Here is a 23,715-nt window from a genome sequence, read left to right as displayed (position 1 = left end):
TAAATAACCGAGATAAATGGGTTTTAAGATTTGTAGTCACGGCACATGAAAAACCGTCATAGGGTGACCATTTTTTCGATTTTTTTTCGAATGCCCATAACTCACAAAATACATATATGGCTGCGATTTTTTTTTATTATTTTTCTGATAACTGTCACCACCTACTCAATCTACCGTTTTCGTTTCGACGTTGACTTTTGGGACACCCTGTATACAACATATAGAAATGGTTAGGTATTAACATACATAAATATTTCCTTGACGCTTTATATATAATCACAAAACATTTTTTCCTCTTGAGTAAATATAAAATCACTTCAAGTGGAAAATTCATTTTATATAAATGTATATAAATAAGCTATCCCTAGGGAAATTTCCGAAAAAGACTTATTGGCAGATATGAAATGCGGTTGAAGGCTAATGATGATATCCTTCCTTATATTATGAACAGTTAAAGTGCCGTCGTTCTCACGATCTTCAGCCTTGGTGGCGCGGCGGCGGCGGTGGTCTCGTCTTCGCAATCGTCAGATTAAAAGGACTAAGGATATTATATTGAATAATATATCCAATATTCAAGAGTATGAGGCTTTAATTAACGTCTTTAAGGAACTTGTTTAATTGTTATGTATAAACCTTAGCTACTAAACATAACATGGGATGAGACAAGGCAGTAAAGCTTAATTAACGGATGATGATGTAGATATGGAGTGTAACGAACAACAGTGGCTTAAATATAAGACAAAAATTGAATTATTTTTCCGGAACTTGGAACTTGAAATTGCCAATTTTGTTAAGGCTGTGCCTTTTTATACCGGTGGAATAATTGTTTGTTAGCTTACATAGTGAAGCCGAGGTATAAAAAGTGAGTAACTACTTAGTTGTAGAAAAAACAAGGGCTATTAATATCACTGGGCACTCAATCCCACTATTTTTTTCTTAGGTACTTTGAGCTCCGTGAAGCCAGAACTGCGACCTCAAATTTTTTGAACCAAACCCAAAATTTTTGTTTGGCCACCATTATCAACAAATTTTAGAGCAAATTCTTTTTTTTTTATAGGGAAAATGAAAAATCCTCTAAAACGTTCAAATTTTAAGATAGATGTAAAAAAATTTTGAGAAAGATGTAAAAAAAAATCGTTTTTCCATCTCGAGTTCTATATACATACCAAATATTTTATAGCAACTCTCAAAATAGTACGCATACACCACAGTGTACCTCTACTAAAATTAAAAAGTCCCAAAAAATTCAAAAGGCAATCGTTTGTCCATCTCGAGAAATTGATACAAACAAAAAATCGTCGTTTGTCCACCCTACGTTTAAGAGATATTCAAAAAACAAAATTTGTACTGAAAAATTCGAAGTCCCATAAAATCCCCAAAAATTACTTTTTTTTCAAAAATTCAAATTTCTGTCGTTTGTCTACCTCGAGTTCTTTACGTATACCAAAAATCAAAGTCCCAAACTATCTAGAGAAAATTTCTTAATAAAAATTTTAAAATTCTGCTTCCTTTTCAAGCAATAGACAGATAGACAGAAAAACAAAAAGTAACAATAAGAGTCGAAATATTGATCGTTAAAAAAAATTATCATACCTTTATAACTATAGATTTTATCTATAGATTTTGAAGAAAATTATTTTGTTATTTTTGCCAAAATGTGCACTACACATAAAAAATATAAAACTATCTGGATTCGAAAGATTTAGATTTTTTATTTCAGTAAGAAATTTTTTTTGGCAAAAATTTCATTTAAAAATCGATTTTTTTTTAAATGAGTGTACCAAAAAATTTATTCCAGTGTTTGTTTCTTATTTATTCAGCTTTTGGAGCTGGGTTTTCTGTTTAGATGAATCGTTTATTACTCAAGATATAGCCCGAATACTAAGTACGCTGAAAAAAAAACGACAAAAAACTTTGAAAAATCATATCTCGAAAACCCATCCATGAACATTTTTACTTACTCTATAGGGCAAGTATTGGTTTCGTGTCGAAAAAAAAAATTGAGGTTTTAATCAAAACCAACATTACGATGATGGAGAATTCCGAAAAAGTGGGTCTCGCAATTCCGTCCGTGCGTCTGTGCGTCTGTGCGGTTGTGCGGTTGTGCGTCCATCTGTACACATTTCCACAGCCTAAACGGGTGGACGGATTTTCTTCAAATTTGTTACAGATGATTTTTATGGAATTCTGAAAGTTGGTTTTTTTTTGTTTTTTTTCTATCTCGTATAGAACGTATACCTCCCATACAAAAAAATACGATATTGCAAATTTCTCGAAAACGGCTCTAACGATTTTGATTAAACTTTGTATACGTAATATTTAAAGCAGTGGCAATAAAACTGCATTTTTATTTTTTCTCAAAAAAGTCAAATAACAAAAAAAAATGTTTTCATTTTACAAAATTTTGCCCTAAATGTCGGCTCTTCCCCAATATCTTTTTTTTTTTAATTTAGAGGCAGCTTTTAAAATCTACAAGTAGACTAACATAAAAGTGCTTTGAACTGCAAGAGCAAGTACGTGCGACCCCAGTCGTGCATTTTATTTTAAGATAAGATTTCGAGTTACCTGGACCATTTCTTTCGAAGTTACGGCCTGTTGAAATTTTGCCCAAAAATTTGGAATTTTTTTTTTTGATCCCTTAATTTTTTCCAGTAGTGTATGTACCTATATAAATAAAGTAAAACTATTTAAAGTCATATTGTAATAGTTTAATTTTTGTTTATGATTGTATAAATTGACACACTGTATTTTTCGCAAAACTTCAGGAAGTTGTTTATTTTTCATTTATCTTTCTTCTACCTTTTTAAGTCATACTAATTCCTAACCTCAAACAACCTTGTCAAAATTTCAAAATAAAAATAAAAACACCTATAGAAATCTTAAAAATAAAATATGACGAACATCACACCGCAGTATAGGTCTACTAACACACATTTCCACCTACATACTTACATATAACATATACCAAAACTAATTACCATCAAAGTCTTTCAGCTTCAGGATAAATTACAATTATTATTATTTCAACATGAACTTAAGACACTAGAAGCCATGTTGCTAAGACCAAATGATTACGTCCTTCACCATGAAATTACTTGAGGCAAATATAATATTCCAACAACATGATTTGACTCTTCGCCAACAATTTCCTATAGTTTAGAAATAATGTAGACGTGAGATGAATGTCAAAAGAGAGCCCAACCAAGCTACTCGTACTTAACCTCTTTGATTTCCTTGATTTCCTTCGTCCGCTTTGCTTGCCCGAAGGAATTTATACTGTAGGTATCGCCTCTACTATGTTGACCCATTTTTTTTTCTGCCATACCTACAGTATTAAATTTCAGTCAAAAAAAAAATATGAAAATCAGTGTGAATTCCTCTTAACATTGCAGCAATAAGTTTGATTCACACGAACAACTTTAAAATGTCGAAGATAATAATTTTACACAGTACTGTGCATTATTTTTTTGTATATTTGTTCTTTATTACCTGACTACGACAAAGACTTCGGGAGAAATATTTAATGTTTGTATGTTGTTTTACATGTGCATCTGTTGCATTATAACTTCTAACAACCTATCGTTATTTGACAAATGAGGTATCCTTATCCTGGCTATGTGAAGTTGGCACCCCGAAAAAAATTTCTAAATTACATATAAATTAAAAAGTGCATTGTGGTGTATGCGTACTTTTTTTGTGGTGAATTAAAACTAGATGTTCTATACAATTTTTAAAGTAACCGAAAATAAAAGTTGGGCTATTCTGGGCTAACCTTGGGCAAACAAGCCACGGCACAGTGGGTCACCTCCCATACAAAGTGCGGTCAAAAATATAATGACCATTTTTTTTTTAATGAAACACCTGTATTATCATTTTATATGATTTATTATTGCAAAAAAATGCATCAAGTCAGTTTTTTTAAATTTTGGTTATTTTCAAGAAAAATAAAAAAAGGTAGGTAAAAAAAATTTTTTTTTTGAAAATATAAAAAAAATGGTTAATGCCGGAAATGGACCTGCCTGTCAGTCGAGCACTTTACCCTTACCCTCTAGTTCAGTCTTTTATAAAAATAATAGTGCCAAAAAGGAATTTTTTAGTTTTACGTTGTAATTTTTTTTTCTCCGTGTATCGTCATTTAAACTCGTATTACTCGAAAAGGAGAAAAAGGGGAAAAAACGGCGCTATTATTTCGAAAGGTAGGACGGTGTTCTTCTTTAATTGTAGAGGGCACTCGAAGGCAAACCAACTTAATCTCTAATTTAATGAAAATTGAGCTAAATAAAAATGGTTAAAATTGCTTCGCTAACGAGCCCCATTACAATTAGCCTTAATGTTATTTAACAATATAATTTATGTTTTTAGAAAGTATTAAACTTCTCGTTTAATATCCATAACAATTTAATACTGTTCACAATTTTTAACACCCGCTATCACTATCGCAAGTTGACACCTTATAACTGCAGCGATAAGAAAACTGTAAATTTTTTTATATACCGACTTTGAATGGCTATTAAGAAATGAAAAAAGGGGTAACCGTCAAATTTTTTTTGGTTTTGGTTCGACGGGAGATTGTAGAACGTTGTTTAATCATTGGATTTTAAAAAATTGACATTTATTTTTTTTATTTTAGACCTATGGCGGGACCCACTGTGCACGGGTTTAAACTAACGATTTTTTCACAGGAAAGAAAACAATTTTTTTGGTTTTTGTATGAAAAAAAGTATTTTTTGTATCTTTTGAAAAAATAGTGGAATAAAAAAGTTGGGCTATCCTGTCCTGGGCTTATGTTAAGCAAACGAACCACAGTGCAAAACCAAAAATTTTTACACTGAATAAAAAAAAATATGTTTTCTGATTTGTGAGGTGAAAAAAAAATAATTCCGTTAAAATTTTAGAACTAAGGGTGGGCTAGCGAAAAAAAATCTTGGGCTATCCTGGGTTAACCTCGGGCAATCGAACCAGGCAGGTTTAAAAAAAATTAGCTTTTGAGGGTGCCAACTTCACATAGCCCCTTATCTTTATGCTTTCAAATATAAACTCTCATAATTAAAAAATGCATATTGATTTTTTTAAAAGCATTTGATCAACACTTTTTCGGAACTAGTCTTATAGATAGGTATAGTTCTCACTTTTCGCTTCTTGAGCTGATCAAATCAAAATTTATAAAACAGCTAAGCTTTAGAGTAACATGTTCTCGGCATCATTACATAATACAAATGAATAAGTCACCTTTTTAAAATTATCTATAATAAACTCTCAATGGAATTTTTACACAGCAATGTTTATGATTGACTGTCAAAGAAACCCTCAGGATAAAATGTCATAATTGCCAGAAACACAAATACGCTGTCATAAGTGCGACTGCTGCAGGAACCCAAAACTGTCAACTTTCTCATATAATCCCAGTCAAAATCCAAATTCAACAACAACAATAATAATAAAACAAAGAGCAAAACAGACGAGAGAAGCCCGTCAAGGAAGTGGCCTCAGGGTACTGTGGCTAGCTGTGCGACATGACTATACGAATAATGGCGTCAGCATCATCATTACCATTGAACGAACGGAACACAGGAGAAAAGTGAAAAGGGTGTTTTGCCTGGGCCGAGTGTCATAGCCAAGCTATCGACCTGTTGTCTGGTTTAATAGTTGTGCGTCTGTGTTTGTGGGGATCTTTATTTTTAGTGTTATTAACATTTCACCCAGATTTTATACGTTTGGCAATATTGTATGTAGTTTATCGCATCTACATTCTGTTCATTCTGCCAAATGGCAACAACCAAGGACATTGGCAAAGATGGTTTGTGGTTAAGGGTTCAGTGACCTCAGTTTGATACCTGGCTTTGTTGGTCGTGTGAATGATTCTGCCATTGATAATGGCAATGGAAATTGCTGCACAAGATAAAATGTGGTCTCACTGAAGTTACGGACCGGTAGGTAATTGAACTTTGATTAAATTTATAAAGCCGCATTATTGGGAATTATTTTTATGAAGATTAATTTAACTTTAAGGTTATAAGTTGTTTAAAATTTAGGTACAGAGCCTTACAGTGTACAAAAAGTGTGCTCCTATTATTTAAGTAATGAAAAATTTGTATTAAGTTAAACAAAATAAATCATGGTACCTAGACAGCGAATGAATTAAATTAAAATACATTTTTTTCTGTAAGCATAAGAAATATTTTATGAAGAACTAAAATATTAGTTTTGAATTTTGGAGCGTTTTGATTACATTTAAAAATCTTCTAAATTTAGAACTTTAGTAGTACTTTTTCAGCAGACAAAATTTTATAAAACCAAGAAATAATTTCAGATTTTGTCTACCGCACAGTTTGACAGTTGTCACGGGTGGCATGTTAGAGCTTTTCTGAATTGATACATACGACGAGAACAAGAAATTATGTTCAATCGCGCTTGTCATTTGCACCAAACAAAATTAAGTTCCAACTATTAAAACCACACTTTTGGGTTAATATCCATAGAAAACATAATTAAGACTGTACGAGTTATTATTTTGAACCACATTTAGAAAAAAGGGCAAGGAGTAAACGTTATGCAAAAATAACTGAGATGTCTAGATCAATTATTATTATCAATAGGTTTTATTTTATTGGTTAATAAAGACCACTTTCGAAATTATAGTCTATTGAATGGAACAAATTTGTTCAAGAGTTTTTATTGCTGATTATGATTCCTTGGCATAAAAGAATGCTCAAGCCAAAAGTGCTACTAAATCCATTGGTGCATTTCTGAGAAAACTGCAACACTGGTCGGTTTTCTTTTTTTTTTTTATTTTATTTAACTCGAAAACCAAGCCTAACTTTGAAATGGTTCAAAGACACTTTTCATAGCAAATTAAATTTTAATATAATTTAAAATATAGAATTTTGTCCGTTACAATTTTTAGGTTCCAAACAAAATGTTTTTAAATATACAAATTCTTAAATAAAATAATTATTACCGAAAAAAAAGGTATTCCAATAGTCAAAATGCAAAAAATTTAAAAGCTGTGTTTTTAATTGGTTGATTTATTTATAAATAAATATTATGCTAAAAATAAACACAATTACCAGAAACGCCTTCGCTCCTGATTGCCATTGGTCTACTTTCTTAGTCATCATCACTCATTGTAACATCCATTTACAGCCAAATTTAAATGAAGTGGAATAATTGTGCTGCTACTAATGGTGGGAGTATAAGACAAATCGTTACTTCTCAAATACTTCTTCTGTGCTGCTACACCACAACATTCTACTTTACATTCCCAAATTATGCTTCAATGGTTTGTTTCCCTGCAAATGAGTGACTTCCTTTTTACACACAAAATGCTGATATACTGATGATGACAGCGACTATGAGAGGATGATGATGACAACACTTCGTCGAACACCACTACGGCATAGACTAAATGGGTCGTCGGTCGTCGTTCTTCATGACCAAACTGCATCACTTGGCGTTTTCTATTCTATAGTCTCTCAAATATTCCACATGCGATTTGACTCCAAGTCAAGTTGAGTCCTTAGAAATGTGATGTTTTATGAATGGAATTTTAAATAATGCATCTTTCATCGTTCGAAATTATTACACAAACCAAACTACCTCTGATGCTATAAATGTATGTAGTATGTACCAACCAAGTACTGTAGTATACCGCATCAACACCACCCCTGAGATACTTAGAGAAGCATAGCTGGAACGAAATGTGGTGGTGCGGCTCAAAAGTCATTCATCCGATTGGTTGCCAAATGTAGTGAAACAATTTGCTGTACCTACATACATAATACACTCTTATATGGGTGGACCTCTATGGACTGCACTTTCCTTCAAAGGTGAAAAATCAACATGTGGGACCGTAAATTTTACCACAAAATATGCCGGGCTAAAACTGAAAATTACAGGAGTATCTTGTTCTGCTGTTGTCCTTTACATTGAAATTCACACTCTGGCACAATTGATTGAGAGCAGGATTGATTTGATTCTTATAATAATCTTTTTCAAACAATTTTTTTTCACTTGAGTCTTTTTTTTTTATATTTTATGAAAATGAAGTTTACATGGAATGAAGGAAATTAATTAATTCAATCCTTCTCTTGTTTTGTTTAACAGCAATTCTGTCAAAAGATTCAAAGTTTTGTTGATGTTTAAAACTTAAAAGAGAGTTATTGTTACTTGACAAAACTATTTATACAAATTAACCTTAATCGAGTTTATGTAGATGTTCCTTTTTCTTTTCTCATGGTAAATTTTATAGTTTTTCATGTAAATTTCGTAGGTATATCTAAAAAAATAAGACGTGAACCAATAATTACTTCTAATTAGGTTTCCTTATACAAAAAAATAATTGAGTTTTTAGTTGATAGGTAAGTTCTCTTGTCTAAAGTTAAAACAACAAAAGTGTTTAGTTATTCACCTTTTTAAAGAATAAATGTTTGATGAAATAAAAAAGTGGATTTTTTCATAACTTGATTTTAAGTTTTTTTGAAGTGAAAACTTCTTTAGTATCGTAGTGATTTGAAACAAGATGAAACGAAAACACGACACGACTTCAACTTGCTATAACTTTTCTGTTTGAATAGATAGATGAATAAAATTTGTACTGTAGATAGGTAATTAAATAAATTATAATTGTACAAAATTTCAATTAATTTCATATTCAAAATTCGGAGATAACGGTAAAAAGATGTTCTTTTCCAACACACGTTATATCTTTGGATCTAGTGCACATACAAATTTGATTTAACTTTAATACGCATGCTGATAACATAACCTTTTATTTGATATATCGCACATTACGTTACGTGCTCTACAAGTTACACAATCTTAAATTGAAAAAAATTTAAAAATACCTCAAAACACCTGTATAGATCTGTTGGCGATGAGCAGCTACCAGTGTAGGAAGTACCGTAATCTCAGTCTGGAAATTCGACATGGTTGACTTTAAAAAATTCTAACTTATATCTTGTAGACATCTTTGAAATAAGATTTATATATCATTATGCAAGATGAAACAATAAGCTTTCACATGGTATAAATTTTTTTATAGGTTGTCAAACAAAAAAATTGATTTAATAGCATGAGAACATAAAAATAAATGTTTTTTTTTGGTTTTTGGATAAAATTTCATCGAGTTTAAAACATTCTAGCTCTTTTTGTAGATGTCTCATACACCTGATCGATATATATATTTTGAGCTAAGACAATAAGCTTTCAGATGGTGTAAAAATTTGTATAGGTTGTAAGGGAAAAAATGCAGTTACTAGCGTGAGAAAACAAAAATAAGTGTTTTTTTCGCTTTTTTTGATGGAAATTGATCGAGTTCAAAAAATTCTAGCTCTTTTTGTAGATGTCTCATAGACCTGATCGATATATATATATTTTGGGTTTAGACAATAAGATAATATAAAATTTATATAGGTTGTCATATAAAAAACATGGATTTGAAGGTGATAGAATAAAAATAGGTACATTTTTTCTATTTTTTTTTTTTTTGCAAGAAAAATGATTTTTTTAAGGTTTCACTTCTACCACGTGTGAATTGCACACATGGTTTTTTTTTAATTTTGTAACTTTAGACAATCAAGTGACATGGAGTGTAAGCATTAAATTTTATGGGACTAGAGACTTTATTCATTCCCATACACTCATATACTTTACATATATAGATGAATCTTTAATAATGTTAGATACACCAAGTGTCTTAGGAACTAAATTTCGGCAGCAAACTGAAACTGGAATACAAATTTGTTATGAGCCCTAACATAACCTGATGGTGGTGCATCATAAAAATAGTTTTATGCCGGTAGCTTTTGACGGTAAATTTACGAGAGAAATTAGGTGGATGGATGTTGGATGGTTAATGGCGTTTTTATGCAATGTAAACGATTTATGGATCACAAAGGGTAATGGCGCATAAGGTAGTTAGTTGTGCAAAATAATAATGCAAAAGAAATAAAATATGTGACAGAAAATTGTAAGAACTGGATGTTTTAGGTCATGGTTAATTGAGAAGTTGAAATTGTAAGACTTTTATATTAAAAAAAAAAAAAAAAAACTTTAGTCATTGTTCTAAAAGTCATAAGAATTTAGGGCCAACAAGTTTATACATTGACATTGGTATAAGCTTACCTTAAATCTAGAAAATGGATTTTACTACCTATATTGATAAGATTTGATAATATTAATAAATAAGAGTTTGTTTAAAATATATGTATAAATTTTAACTATGTTTGTCCACAGTTTAATTATTATTTAGTGACCTTAAGCCTGCTTAACATACCTATAAAATTTATGTTTATCAACCAATTCTGAGTATTTTTTAGACATTAAAGTATCAAGTGAACTAGAATTAAAAAAAAAAATACCAAAATAAGAATAAATAAAAATAAATACTTTGCAAGGATGGATCCAGGGGCACGTGCCCCCACCCCCCCTTCCAGAACTGGTTCATACTTAAAGCAAATCAAATTATAAGAGTTGCTAAAATATATGAATAAAATAACAGAAAGAACTTGAGTGAAACTCTTGTCTATTTCTGGCTGCGAATTTTATTGTTTGTTGCATCCCTTTCCAATGAAAAGCTGCATCTCACAAATAAATAAACGACTATTTGTGTGATCACGAATTTTTTTTTTCGAAAAAAGTCAATTTTTTAAATAATTTTTTTTTTTACTTGAAAGTGATTTTGGTGAAAAATTTTGATATGGACATCGTCAATCAAGGTATGAATGGTATTCTTAAAAAAAATTAACTGTATACAGGGTGCCCCAAAAGTTAACGTCGAAACGATTACGGTAGATAGAATAGGTGGTGACAGTTATCAGAAAAATAATAAAAAAAATCGCAGCCATATATTTTGTGAGTTATGGGCATTTGAAAAAAAGTCGAAAAAATGGTCACCCTGTGACGGTTTTTCATGTGCCGTGACTACAAATTTTAAGTTTTCTCATTTTTTTCTTTTGTTACGGAACCTTGAATAACCCTGCTACCAAATGCATTCAAAAATTTTAACTCAGCTCAGTTTTAATGCAAATATTACTTTTTTGCCCAACTAAGTACTCAAAAATTTTACATGACTCTAATTCAATGAACCGTAGTGTAAAAAAAATGCTATACGATGTTTCGGCAAGTTACCTTAAAAGTTGGTGTGTTCAACTCCCTTTTCTAAATGGTATAACATTGTTGAGAATATTCCATAAATAACCGAGATAAAATTTTTTTTCTTAAGAAATCCGACTTTTTTATTAGGTACTTTTCCCATATTATTTAAGTTTTGTACCCTTTCAGAACCTTTCAGAACACAAAAACTTAAATAATATGGGAAAACTACCTAATAAAAAAATTTGAACTTTTTTCGTTTTTTTTTTTTTATAACATTAGTTTTTTTTTAAATAGCGCAACACGATGCAAAATTGCCTAACCTATATATTATTGAACTGCTGGATATGTAGAACAATCTTGCATTTCAAGAGATTGTCCACATTTGTCAATTTGGCTCCAATATACCTAACATTTTAACACAATATTCTTGAGATAAAATGCATTCAGTTAAAAATTTCAAAAAATGCAAATACAACATTTTAATGCAAATAAAAAAAAACATGGTTTCCCGGGGATAAAATAAGGTTGCAGTTTTTTTTTTTTTAATTCTTAGGAACTCTAGACTTAGAATGAAGTCTTTAGTATTCGACTAAAAACTTCCAGGTCAAAAAATAATGATATAAATATGTCCATAATATTGCAACTTTTATACAAAATCAATTAAAAAAAGAAAAAAAATTTGTTTTCTAAATTTCATTTTTAAAACTTAATTACTTAAAAATTTTTTTTTATGAAACAACTTCAGTCAAAAAACAAAATAAAGAATGAATTACTAAATTTAAGAAAAGTTATAGGACACTTTTAATATTTTTTTTTTCCGGCTAATCGGGAGGTAAGTGGGTAAGCACTTAAGTGGGTTTTACTGTACCAAGAATATGAAAATTGTTCCTTCCGAATAACTTTTTTGTCATTTGGTACCTATGTATTTGATGTGAAAAAACTTTATTTCTAACTGTTATTGCTGATTTTTTTGACAATCCGTCCCTTGATACTTCGTCTATATAACCTACATTCAGATTCTGAATAAAAGCATTTTTTCGAATTTCTAATGCTTTGACAAACATGGGGATTTTACAAGCAACACAACTTCTCATACTATTAACAAGTGGGGCAAGAAAATACTAAATTTATACAAATTAACGCCGCTATCTATATATCCTCTCCATCGTCATTAACTCACAACAATTACACTCACAAGTCATATACACAGTCATAAATTGCCAACTAATTAACGAGCTAAAATTAACTCATTATAGCGTACACTACACATACATGATATATTAAATAGCAAATTGAAATTGTGCCTAAAAAAATGGAGTAGGTATTTAAGAAAAATAAATGAAATAAAAAATTGTTGAAGCACACCAATCAAATCTCAAACCTGTAAATGAGAAGTTAAGAGAATCTGTGAAAACTATCATAATCCAAAAAGTCCAAAATTATATGTAGGTATATAAAATCTACATGAATAAAGTAAAGAAAGGTGTAGGTCCATGTACCACATCCTTATTATCCATCTTCAGAAAAATAAGTTCGGGACAGACACAGTTTTATTTATGCATACCTATACATTTTTTGTCAATTTTATTCTCCCCCTCCGTATGTTTTGGCCTACGTCACTTTGCTTTCTTTACGCTAAATTAATTTCAGTTTTCGCGGTTTATGAATTATGTGTTAATTTGATTGAAGAAAATCTTCTCGTGCTAAGTTTGGTTGCGTCTATAGACTATACCTTACTTTTGTATATAGAATAGGTATAAGTGAGTAGATTTGTATGGACGTACATAACTAATATTTGGCAAATTTGTTGAAACTAAATTAAACGAAAAATGGAAATACTGGTTGTTGTGAACTAAAAAGAATATTTATGAGATCATTGAGAAATTAAGATTCTTAGGCGTTTTGAAATTACAGACATGTTAGTGTAAAATTTTGTTTTTTTAATTAAATAGAAAAAAATCTTTTATTTATGTATACCTATGTGTTGGAAATAATCCATGATTAAGATGTGTCACCAAAACAAATTAAAATATGTATAAACTTTTGATATTGAAATTCGCAACTTCTAACTTCACTAAACATTTTTTGAGATAAAACATGTTTAGTCAATAATTAATTAATTAATTAATTAATTAAAATAGAAAATATACATATGAAAATAACTACTTTAGGAAATAGTACCTATAAAATTAAAAAAGAAAATACAATTTTTGTAAACATTAAAAAAGTCTAGGTACCCATAAAAAATCCTAAATATTTGTTACTAATTACCTACTTCATAAACAGTGGCGTATTGAAGGGGGAAACTTGTTCGTAAATCTTATAGATTTAGAGGCAGCTCAGATGCTCGAGCCCCCTCCAAACTCTGAAACTGCTATTTGTGTTTGTTTGAGTAAGAGCCTTAGCTGAAGTTGGGGGTTGGGGTAGTTTTTTTTTCGAATTTAAGTCCAATTCGGAATACATCAGATCTCTTCTTTAGTATAATACGTACTGTAATTTTTGGACAAAATATTATCAAAACTTATGTGTGTCTTCTTATTTTTTTTCTTTTGAATTCTTCTTTTTTCCATTAAAATTGCCGATAAAATTGCATCCAGTAGTAATAATTTAACTTCAGAAACAAAATAAAAATGGATGATCCTTCAGTTTTGACAGTTCGAAGCAATTTCGAAGTTTTCGAAATCGATCGAAATGAAGAATATGATATTTTATTTCACGTGAAATTGAAAAGTGATTTCAAATAACTTGCGGTCGAATTGCGGAACATATCGAAAATGGTGATGAGTATAGCTCAAAAACTACACCGTGAAAGGAATAAATCTGTAAACACAGCACATGACAAAGTTCAAACAAAATAAAGTGTTTTTTTTTAATTTGACTCAACTTCTTGCTGTTTGTGTAAAATGTTTGAGACACAAGAACTTTGAAAATAGGAGACAGTAGTACGAAGCTGTCTACGTCAAGAGCAGTTAAATGCTACTATACTACTTTCAGTACCGCAGCACTGCGCTTCACTCTCGATCAAAGATGAATAAATTAGAGAGACAAATTTTTCGTACCCCTCTAAAAAATTTTTGAAAAATTTTCCAGCCCCCTCCAAATTTTTTTCTGGATACGCCACTGTTCATAAATCACAAACGCAACAATTCCAAAACTTTATTTCAAAAAAAGAACTACAATAAATAATATTTTTGCAATGGCTGCCATATATGATTAAATTTACCAGAAGCCGAAACAAGCTTAATGGTCGAATGCAGTATCAAATTCGCACAATATTCTGTCACCAATGATGCCGGAACTTTAAATAAAATTTCGTTGCCATGAAATATGATGATGAATATTTGTAATTCTATTTTATCTCTTCCATTACCCCTTGAACCTCTGTCTAGCTAATACAGTATGTGCTTAAAGAAACGATAAAAGCCCTTTTCTGCATACAAACTCTCGGGGAAATTTGTCCAGGAGAAGGGCTCCCAATCGTCAAATTCCCAGAAATTGTTCCAATTTTGTCAATAATGATGAAAAAGCGAAAATACAGCTAAATTTGTTTTATAGACTTTCCTGATTATTTATGTTCGCAAAACAATTTGATCAAATTCAATCAATGCATTCTGGAAAAAAAATTGTATACCTGACAAATAATTTTGTCTATTTTTTTTTTTGTTATGTTTGTTTTTTAAATATGATACGATATTATTCTTGTCATCAACACTGTGTCTTCTTTGTCTGTTGTTAATGAAAATCTTCTGCCATGATGCAATGCTAATGAAATCATTTGCCAGCAAAGTTCATGCATTCTATCTCTACCTACCTCCTTTTAGCCTCATCATTCCCCATAATGTCCATTGAGTCTTCGTAGTATGTGTCCCTAGACTTTACATTCGTTATACATGTGCCTCGTGATGTGATGCCGAAAATATTGTGTATTATTATTTATGGATGACGCATAGAGGGCACTGCATGTATTATTTATCCTTTGCTGTTTGGCGTCGTTGACGGGTAGAAAATAATTCAAAAATTTCATCGCACTTCGCGTCGTTGTCGTCGTCTCATATAAGTGAAGTCATCTCTCTTTCTCACTTAAAGTAAAGTGAAAATAGAAAATTCACCAAATAATTGATTGAAATATAAGTTTGTCGTGTTTCATGTGGCTGGCAAACGATAAACAGTAGAGTAGCTATATGGAAATAAGTGGATAAAAATTGAGTTTTATTTTTATTTGATATTTTTATATCCGGAAAAAACTTAAATTTGTAGGAAAAACTTTGTCTTTATTGAAATTATTTTAAAGTTTTCAAGCTATCTTTATAATTCAGATTTTATATTGATGATTGAATTTGAAAAAAAAAAAGAAAAATACATCAACACAATGTGAATTTGCTCTACAAATACATATGTTAATGATATATGGCGTATGAGTGCTTTTTTTTAACAAAACAGTATCGACGAAAAGAACGTTTTAACAATATTTTGTTGGTACAACCATTTATCTATCTTGGTTTTCTTTTTGAAAATTTAAGCCTTCAGATCGCTCTTTTTCCCATTTTAAATTTTACAAATACTTGGTCTAAAACATATGTTCTCTTAATCGATTAATAGCATGAATATAATTTGGTGTTTTTTCCGATAAGTTGCCGACTTTTTATATAAAATATCCTAAATCTGTTCCCTGTGACACGACAAAAAGTATACAAGATTCATTTATGTACGGGTAGAGCAAGTTCCACCAATTTGCAATTGCAGATTTGTTAAATACCAACGAAACGAGCAGGGCATATGAATTTATGTTAAATGAATTTATTCTCTGCATTTTGTCATCGAAATGTGTGAGAGATCAGAAGCGTTAATAGAGCAGCAATTGTGGCACCATACTGAAATCGAAATTCCTCTGAAATAGGAATTTCGAAATGAATTGAACGGTAATTAATTGTCTCCCTAAGACCACGCTCTATGTTATGGGCCATAAGCAACCTATGCACAGTTATGAGTAGGTAGAATTATGAAGCACCCCCCTAGAGAACAATTTGAAATATTTATGGCGGGAAAGTGTTTTACGTTGACATCTTTTGTTCACTTTTTCCCTTGGTAGATGTGACTATCGTTCTATAGATTAATTTAAATTTTATTCGACAAAAAAACGTATATCGCTTGAAACGAAAATTTCGCTACACATCCTAGGTATAGCAGATGTAGGCTATACCCTACCCTCCGATTCGATTTAAACAAACGTAACCTTATGAGTCAATGTCCTATTTTAGTCAATTTCGACTATTGATGAAACAGATGGGTGATAATTCCATAGCAAAATAGAATTTCTAGAATGCATTTGTATACTGCAGAAAAATTGTCAGGACATTTTTTTTTTTGTGAAATTAGTGCTTGGAAACTGCATAGAAAATTAATAGCACCTTTGAGCTGAGTTTGTTAAAGTACCTAGAAAGGTTTCTTACTGCTGATTTTTTTTTTTTATTAAAAATAAGAAGGGAAGGAATTTGGAATTCGTATGACGTACGAAATTTTTTTTCGTAAAATGGATTGAGAATGAGTTTTTTTTTTGTGTTGGAAGGAAACTTGGATGTATCTTTGATTTAAAATTTATAATTTATAGAGCTCGCTTCCGTAATCAATAGAATAAATAGCCAAACAACCAGTTAAAAATTGCAACAAATTGAATTGAAATGACGGGAAAAACCACCAAACCTTTCTAAAGATGGACCTTGATTTTTTCAGTTTTTTATTAGTCAGAGAAAATATCTTCATTTAATAATTTAATAGCCAAATGGAAAATTGTATGTCCAAGGGACTAGATACCAAGTTCTATGTAGAGATGAGTTTGTGTGTTCTTCTGATCAAATGTTCTTCCGTTGCTTTAAGCACTCAAGTCGGAAGAAATCATCCGTATTATCAGTCTCATGTGATGTGACTTTTGTCATTTTCCCTTTCCATTAAAAACAAAACTCTCAAATAAATTAACTTTTTGTTTTTGTCCATTAAGGAAATGTCAAGCTACTAGACAAAGAACAAAAAATACAATCAACAAAATGATTACAGATATGTATAATAGAAAATGTCACCTGTGTGTCAAAAGAAAAACAAACCGAATTTCATTCTCTTTTCTTGTGTCACTTGAACTAAAATCACTTTTATCACGTGACCCTCTTTATGTCATCTAAGAAAAGCACCTTCAGTTTTTTTTTTTTTTTTTTGTTAACATCTTATTTATTATTCATTTTATCCTGTCAATGTGTACTTGCATTCATAAACATCCTCACAACTTTGATTTTCTGATAGAACACGTTTTAATCGTTATACTTTCACCGACTTCCTCCTTATTATATACAGTGAATGAGAACATAAACATGCAGCGTCTTCAGTGGCGGATTAGCCACTTTTCAATTATTTTAATTTGTTCGTGGAAACTCAACTCAATTTTTAAAATTTTCAGGAGACCATTTTAAAGTTTTTGTAAAATGTTTATTGAAGAGAAGGGATAAATATTTATCGTTCTGAGATTATAATTAAAAAAAAAAAAGGAAAACACATCGGTTTTATTTCAAAATCATCTAAAGATTAGGAAAAACCTCTTGCAGTGTCTGTAATTTTACTCATGTCAAAAATACGTTCCCTATAAGAAAGTAAAGATCCATCCCTGTACAATATCAAACTCTGCTTACTCATTATATCTACGCTTTAACATAAAAATCGCATCACGGAACAATATAACAACACGGATATTGTGTGTGGATTATAATGTTAAATAATGTACCTATATGTTCCAGATAATTTTACAACAGTAGCTATATATGTGTATCTGATGGATAATGATAGCCAGGATGTTTGAAGTATCATATCATACATTGACATTATACGAACGAGATTCACTCTCTGCTGACTTAGATTGAGAGGAAAATGTGCTGTCTGTTGATCCTTTAAAAGAATAATATACATAGCTTTGTCGACCTAATAAACATCACTTCGCCATGCAATGAATAACAAAAGAAATATTTGGAGACTCGACCTTATGTCAGTGGGAGGTGTAAAAAAAATTCTTGAAAAATTAGCTAAGTATCATTGTTTGTATGTGTGTTTTTTTTTCTGGGTTCGAGAATAGGTAACAAAGAAATCCCTTTATTTCCTTAAAGCGATAATAAAAGTATTCTAAAGATATTAGGTATACCTTTAATCTCACTTTAAATTATGGGGTTTGTCTATCGTGCTTTGATAAAATATTTTTAACTGGTTTATTGTTGTTATAATAAAAAAAATACCTTACAGTATAATGTGCTTAAAATACCTCTCATTATTTTTGTTTTTATTTTTTAGGTTCGGACGCTTTTTGTGAGTGGTTTACCAATGGATGCTAAGCCACGAGAATTATATCTGTTATTCAGAGCTTATGAGGTGAGTTTTTGAAATGGTTGAATTTATTATTCAGTGATTTTAATTTTGTAATTCTTCTTGAATATTTATAGGGTTATGAAGGATCTTTGCTAAAGGTGACCAGCAAAAATGGAAAAACTGCATCGGTAAGATATTTAATTTTTTTTTTAAATTTAAGTAAAAAAAAAAAATACTTTATACCTATTTCGAAACAATTGTAGTTAAAATAGCTTAAAGTTATATTAAAAACCATTTTATGTAAATATTTCTTCAAATAGATTGGCGAGATATGAATTCACGTGGCTTTAACATTTTTGGTTTTAAAATTCAAAGATAATAAATTCTAATTTGAGCTACTCTTTCAACTACGCTAGGAATAAAGCATAAGCAGCTGAAACAGAAAAAAAAATGTTTAGCCTCAAATACTCTTTCTTTTGCTAAGCTCAAGCAATTTTTTATGCCTTATATACATACCCTTAAGGATAGAACTTATAGTCCATCACATAAGTGATATTTCTCAAAAAAAAACCGCTTTAAACCACTTGAGCTTCTCGAAACGTGAAGAAAGCCAAAGATTTTGTTTAAATTTTACTTCAGTTTTTTTTACAGTTTAGTCAGTTTTTTTACAGTTTAGAAGATAGCATTATTTCCAATGACTTTTGGTAAATTTTTCTATGTACCTATCTTCTTTTATACTATGTAAAAGCTAAGAGGACTCACAACAAAAAATTGTGATTTTTCAAATAAAATTAATTAGAATTGAATGTAATCAATACCTATATAATAATTATAAAATTTAAATTAATTTCTTTTTTTAACAGCCAGTTGGTTTTGTAACATTCCACACCAGAGCCGGAGCAGAAGCAGCTAAACAGGATTTACAGGTAACATTGAACTTTTCTAATAATATAAATAATTATATTATGTACATTATTCAATTGCTGTCAGTTGAAAGAAAAATGTTTTTTTGGAAATTTATGCAAATATTTTTTTAATTAGTATAACCGCATAGCATTATACAACATTGAAAATATAAATATTTCTAATGCCGTTTTCGATTGGTTTCACTCAAGAATTGACACATTCTGAAATCGAATGGAACAGGTCTTATCGCTTCCACTCAATTTTTTTTATTTGGGTAAAAAATTCAAGTGTCAAATATTTGTATTATTTTGTTTTTCTTACAAACGAAAGTCATGACAAATTATTTAATATTCGAAGAAAATGGTAATGTATCCATTTAAATATCCATTTTTATTTTGTAACATGTTAGTGAATTCTGATTTGGAATCAAGAAGAGAATTTCTTTCCTGAGAAGCGGACGCTTCAGGACTGCCAATCGAAAACGACATAATTATTAAAGATTTAAAGACGAAAACAATTAGCAAGGGAATGTTATAAATATCATTTTAAAAATATAAATATGATCACAAACAGGCACACAATATGACACAATTAATTCCTTAAAAAAAATATTATTTAAAATGTTTGGTTTAGATTTTTTTATCTCATTTTATTCTATTTTGGAAATGTGCAAGTGCAATTTTTATGCTATCATTTAAAAGTAAACAAATATTTGTAATCCTTTTTTTTGTCAAAATTCAGTTTAATGGTTTAATTGTAAGTTTGAAAACAATTTAACAATTCTGTTGTTATAGAATGTTTATTAAATTTTTAATATTTAACTTTTAGTATTTAAATTTTTGGTTGCAGTTTTTTTTCGTATTTTGTTTTTAAGTACCTATTTAATTTAAAAGGGAGCATTGAAAAAACTATAGTTTTCCAACATACATATGTATTTGCAATCAATATAATATAATAATACGTTAAAGGTGGTCTTCAGAGTGTATAACTTGCTTTATAAACTAGGATATGGATATCGAATGCTGGCCTGGTGCATGTTATAGAAGTCAAATAATAGAATAATGTGCAGAAAGACAGACGTTTTCATTACATATATAAAATATAATCCACTTTGAGAATTTATTATGTCAATCACTTCCTAATGCCATCTAATTTGACGTCACAAATATAATTTGCAAATAGAGAAGCCTAAATTTCACTGATAAAATTAGTATGGTTACTTGGCCCTTAATTAAAAAATCTTATCAAAAGAGCTTACAGCCATTAAGTGTATTAAATTAAACTAAAATTCACGAACTTCATATAATTTCTGATCTCGGTGGAATAAGTTTGGTAAATTTTGTCATGATAAAAGATCTTTCAAAGAACATTTTGGTCTAAAGCATGAAATTTGCATGGATATGATAATACTCCTTATACAAGAAATTTTGAGATATTTTCCGTACAAGATTTTATTTGTAAAACACATGATTTGTATGACACATGATTTTGTGGTTATTTAGAACACCTGATCTAACAAAACCAACACCAAAATTATCATACCATTATGTAAGAAGTTATTGCACTTTTATTGCGTTTTAGTGAAAAAAAAAAACAACTGCCTGAATATTACCGATTACTTTTTAAAAATAAGTGGTTGACCGATGAAATTTGGTATGAACGTTTCATAGGTTCCTATTAATAGTAAAATAAGATCATCAGAACATTTTTAGTTGAAAGTTGTTTTTTTTTTATGTAAGAAGAACACTTTGCTTTACCTAAATACTTTTGACAAATCGTTCCAAAATAAATGTATTCCTCAATCGTATATAAAAGTATGTATATGTATATTTATATCCATGCTACAGTTGAAAACCGAACTATACACCATCGCTGTTAAATTAAGGTGCCAAATGTGAATTTTGCCGAAATATCGATCTTATAGTTTATAAAATTGTAGTATAAATAATGACATAACATTATATCTAATCCATTTAAATTTACTAGAATACTTATACTTTTTGAATTATTAATTAAAAAACGAGGTCAATCCCAAAATTATTCTATAAATTATTTTACTTTTTTCTTTTTCTTCATTTAAATTCAAATTATAACGCATGATTTTTTAATAATACATCGATAAATTTCAATGACCTATTGGCCTCATCGTCAGGATCTAGTATATTATAAAATATATGCGTTAAATTAAAAATTACATTAAAATACATGTATAATTACCAAAAATATTAGAAACTAATTTTTTAATTCTAATTTGTTTCCTTTTAAAAATATTATAATATGAATTTAAATGAAGAAAAACAAAAAGGTAAAATAATAAATTATATAAATAAATTCAGTAATACATTCTATAAATGTTCTATAAATGAAGGTATTGGTTTTAAATTTGATTTATTTCACCTAATTTTCATTGAAAGTTTTTAGTTTGTCTTTATATTTTATGAAAAAACATTTTTATTTTTAGTAGAATATTACAATTTTTATTTTCTTAAGAATTGCATGAGCACAAACCCTATGTTTATATCTACATATATAATATAAATACCAATACATTTATAAATATTATATATTTTTGCATTTCATTTTTTTTTTTTTTTAATATTATGAACAAAAAAATTGCGTTTGCACATTCACAAAAATACACAATATATCTCAATTTCCTTCCAAACAAAAGAAATTCGACTTAAGATTAAAACCCAATCTTAGTCAATGATATTTGTTTTACTCCTTTGTAGACAGATTTTTTTCTTTTTTTTTTTAAACCGAAACTAACATACGTCCTTCGTATGTATAACACAAACATCACCATATACAAAAAAAAAAAAAAAATACCGCCAAAGAAAAAATATCCTCACGAAATTTCACAAACCAAATTGAATAAAAATAGCACAGAACCTTAAGCTAAATCTTGTGGCTTTCCACTCTTTTCACCTCAAAATAAAAAAAAAAAACTTTTTTCAGAAAGCTTTTCATTTCTATCTTTGTTTTAAGAAAAAAAATTCAAAATAAAAACTACTTTTTTATCTCCGACATTGGTTTGGAAAGATTTTATTTTTTTATTGAATGTATTCATTCAAAACTATGGAAGTTAAAATAAATAAAGCGGTATTTTTGGCGATCTTTTATTTTTCCTTTATATTTTTTTTGTAAACCTGAGTTATAAGAAAGGCAGTCGTTTCATCTTTTTTTTTTTTTCTTTTCAAGAACCAAAAATCCTTTTTGCCACATATCTTTTCAAGTAAATTAAAACCTCCAAGCTCCAACTTATATTTTCTTTTATTCTCATGCGGTTGCATGCCAAAGAACTATAATCATTAAAAAATCGAATGATATAACGATGAATTTAGGTCGAACCAAACCTTAAAAATAAAAAAAAGTTCAAGGAAAAAACTCGCCCAAGTCAGGTGAATCACGAAAATGCGAAAACACACTCCGCCGAGTTTTAAAAAACCAAAGGATAATGCGGTGGTTTTAAAGGAGGTTGGTAGTTGGTATAGTTGTTAATGAAATACAGAAGCTTCATAGCGTGCACACTTGTATAATATGAAAAGTTGAAGGAAAGTTAAATGTACGACTTGGTCGCGAATACTTGCGTAATATTTTTTTTTATTTGAAAACAAGCAGGAGCGAGGTGAAATAGATGCCCAAATAGCTTCTTCGTTTTTAATATTTTTAAATTGAAAATCTGTTTTACTTTAACAATGCAGCTCGAGTGGCACCATTATTTCATCTTCAAATATTTTCTATTTGGAACAAAGTTTTAATAGGTAACATTTTTTTTACCAAACCTACACTTGTCCTCAAGAGTAAAAGGGCACGAAAGTTATAGTAGATTAGAAAAAATTGTTATGGTATGTTTAACTATAATATTTGTTGTAGGTGGCACGCGAATTTGTACAACTATTTTGAGCGCTCTATCGTTCTAAACATGAAAAAAGATAGATATCATGGAGGTTGTACCTTAAAGTATACATACTTTGTAACTCCAACATAGCACGAAAAAATTATTAAATATGTAACTATAGGTAGCTGTACAAGGATTTCTAATGTAGGAATCTAGCAACTCAATAGAGTTTTGGCATGACAATTACAGTCAAATCATAATATTTTATATCTAAGAATACATTATTTTCAGTTAAAATAATAAATGGTTATAAAGAGGGTTACACGATAAAATTCATAAAACACAGAATAGAGGATTATCTTTCAGTAATTGAATTTGAATTAAATATAAATTAACTTAAATTTATACATTTAAAATTTATATATTTAAAAAAAAAATCGAATTACAAATGTAATTATGTAATAATTTACTTATTTAAACCGTGTCAAATGTAATGAATGATTGATGATTTGTATCAATCTTCCAGTTTAAATTGA

At 29.6% G+C, this 23,715-nt stretch overlaps 1 protein-coding gene across 1 annotated transcript in view; it reads left to right on the top strand.

The window, feature by feature from the left end:
* The window catches only part of LOC129915170 (protein couch potato), a 141,668-nt gene that overhangs the window by 100,393 nt on the left and 17,560 nt on the right, over nt 1-23,715 (top strand). The window contains exons 3-5 of the mRNA XM_055994640.1: nt 18,418-18,495; nt 18,567-18,620; nt 19,296-19,358. Coding sequence (XP_055850615.1) covers nt 18,418-18,495; nt 18,567-18,620; nt 19,296-19,358 — 195 coding nt within the window. The remainder of the gene's footprint in view (nt 1-18,417; nt 18,496-18,566; nt 18,621-19,295; nt 19,359-23,715) is intronic.

The sequence above is a fragment of the Episyrphus balteatus genome, chromosome 3 (genome assembly GCF_945859705.1).
Source record: "Episyrphus balteatus chromosome 3, idEpiBalt1.1, whole genome shotgun sequence".
Classification (NCBI taxonomy): domain Eukaryota; kingdom Metazoa; phylum Arthropoda; class Insecta; order Diptera; family Syrphidae; genus Episyrphus; species Episyrphus balteatus.
The sequence above is the reverse complement of the archived record's forward strand: the minus strand, read 5'-3'. Positions and strand labels throughout refer to the sequence as shown.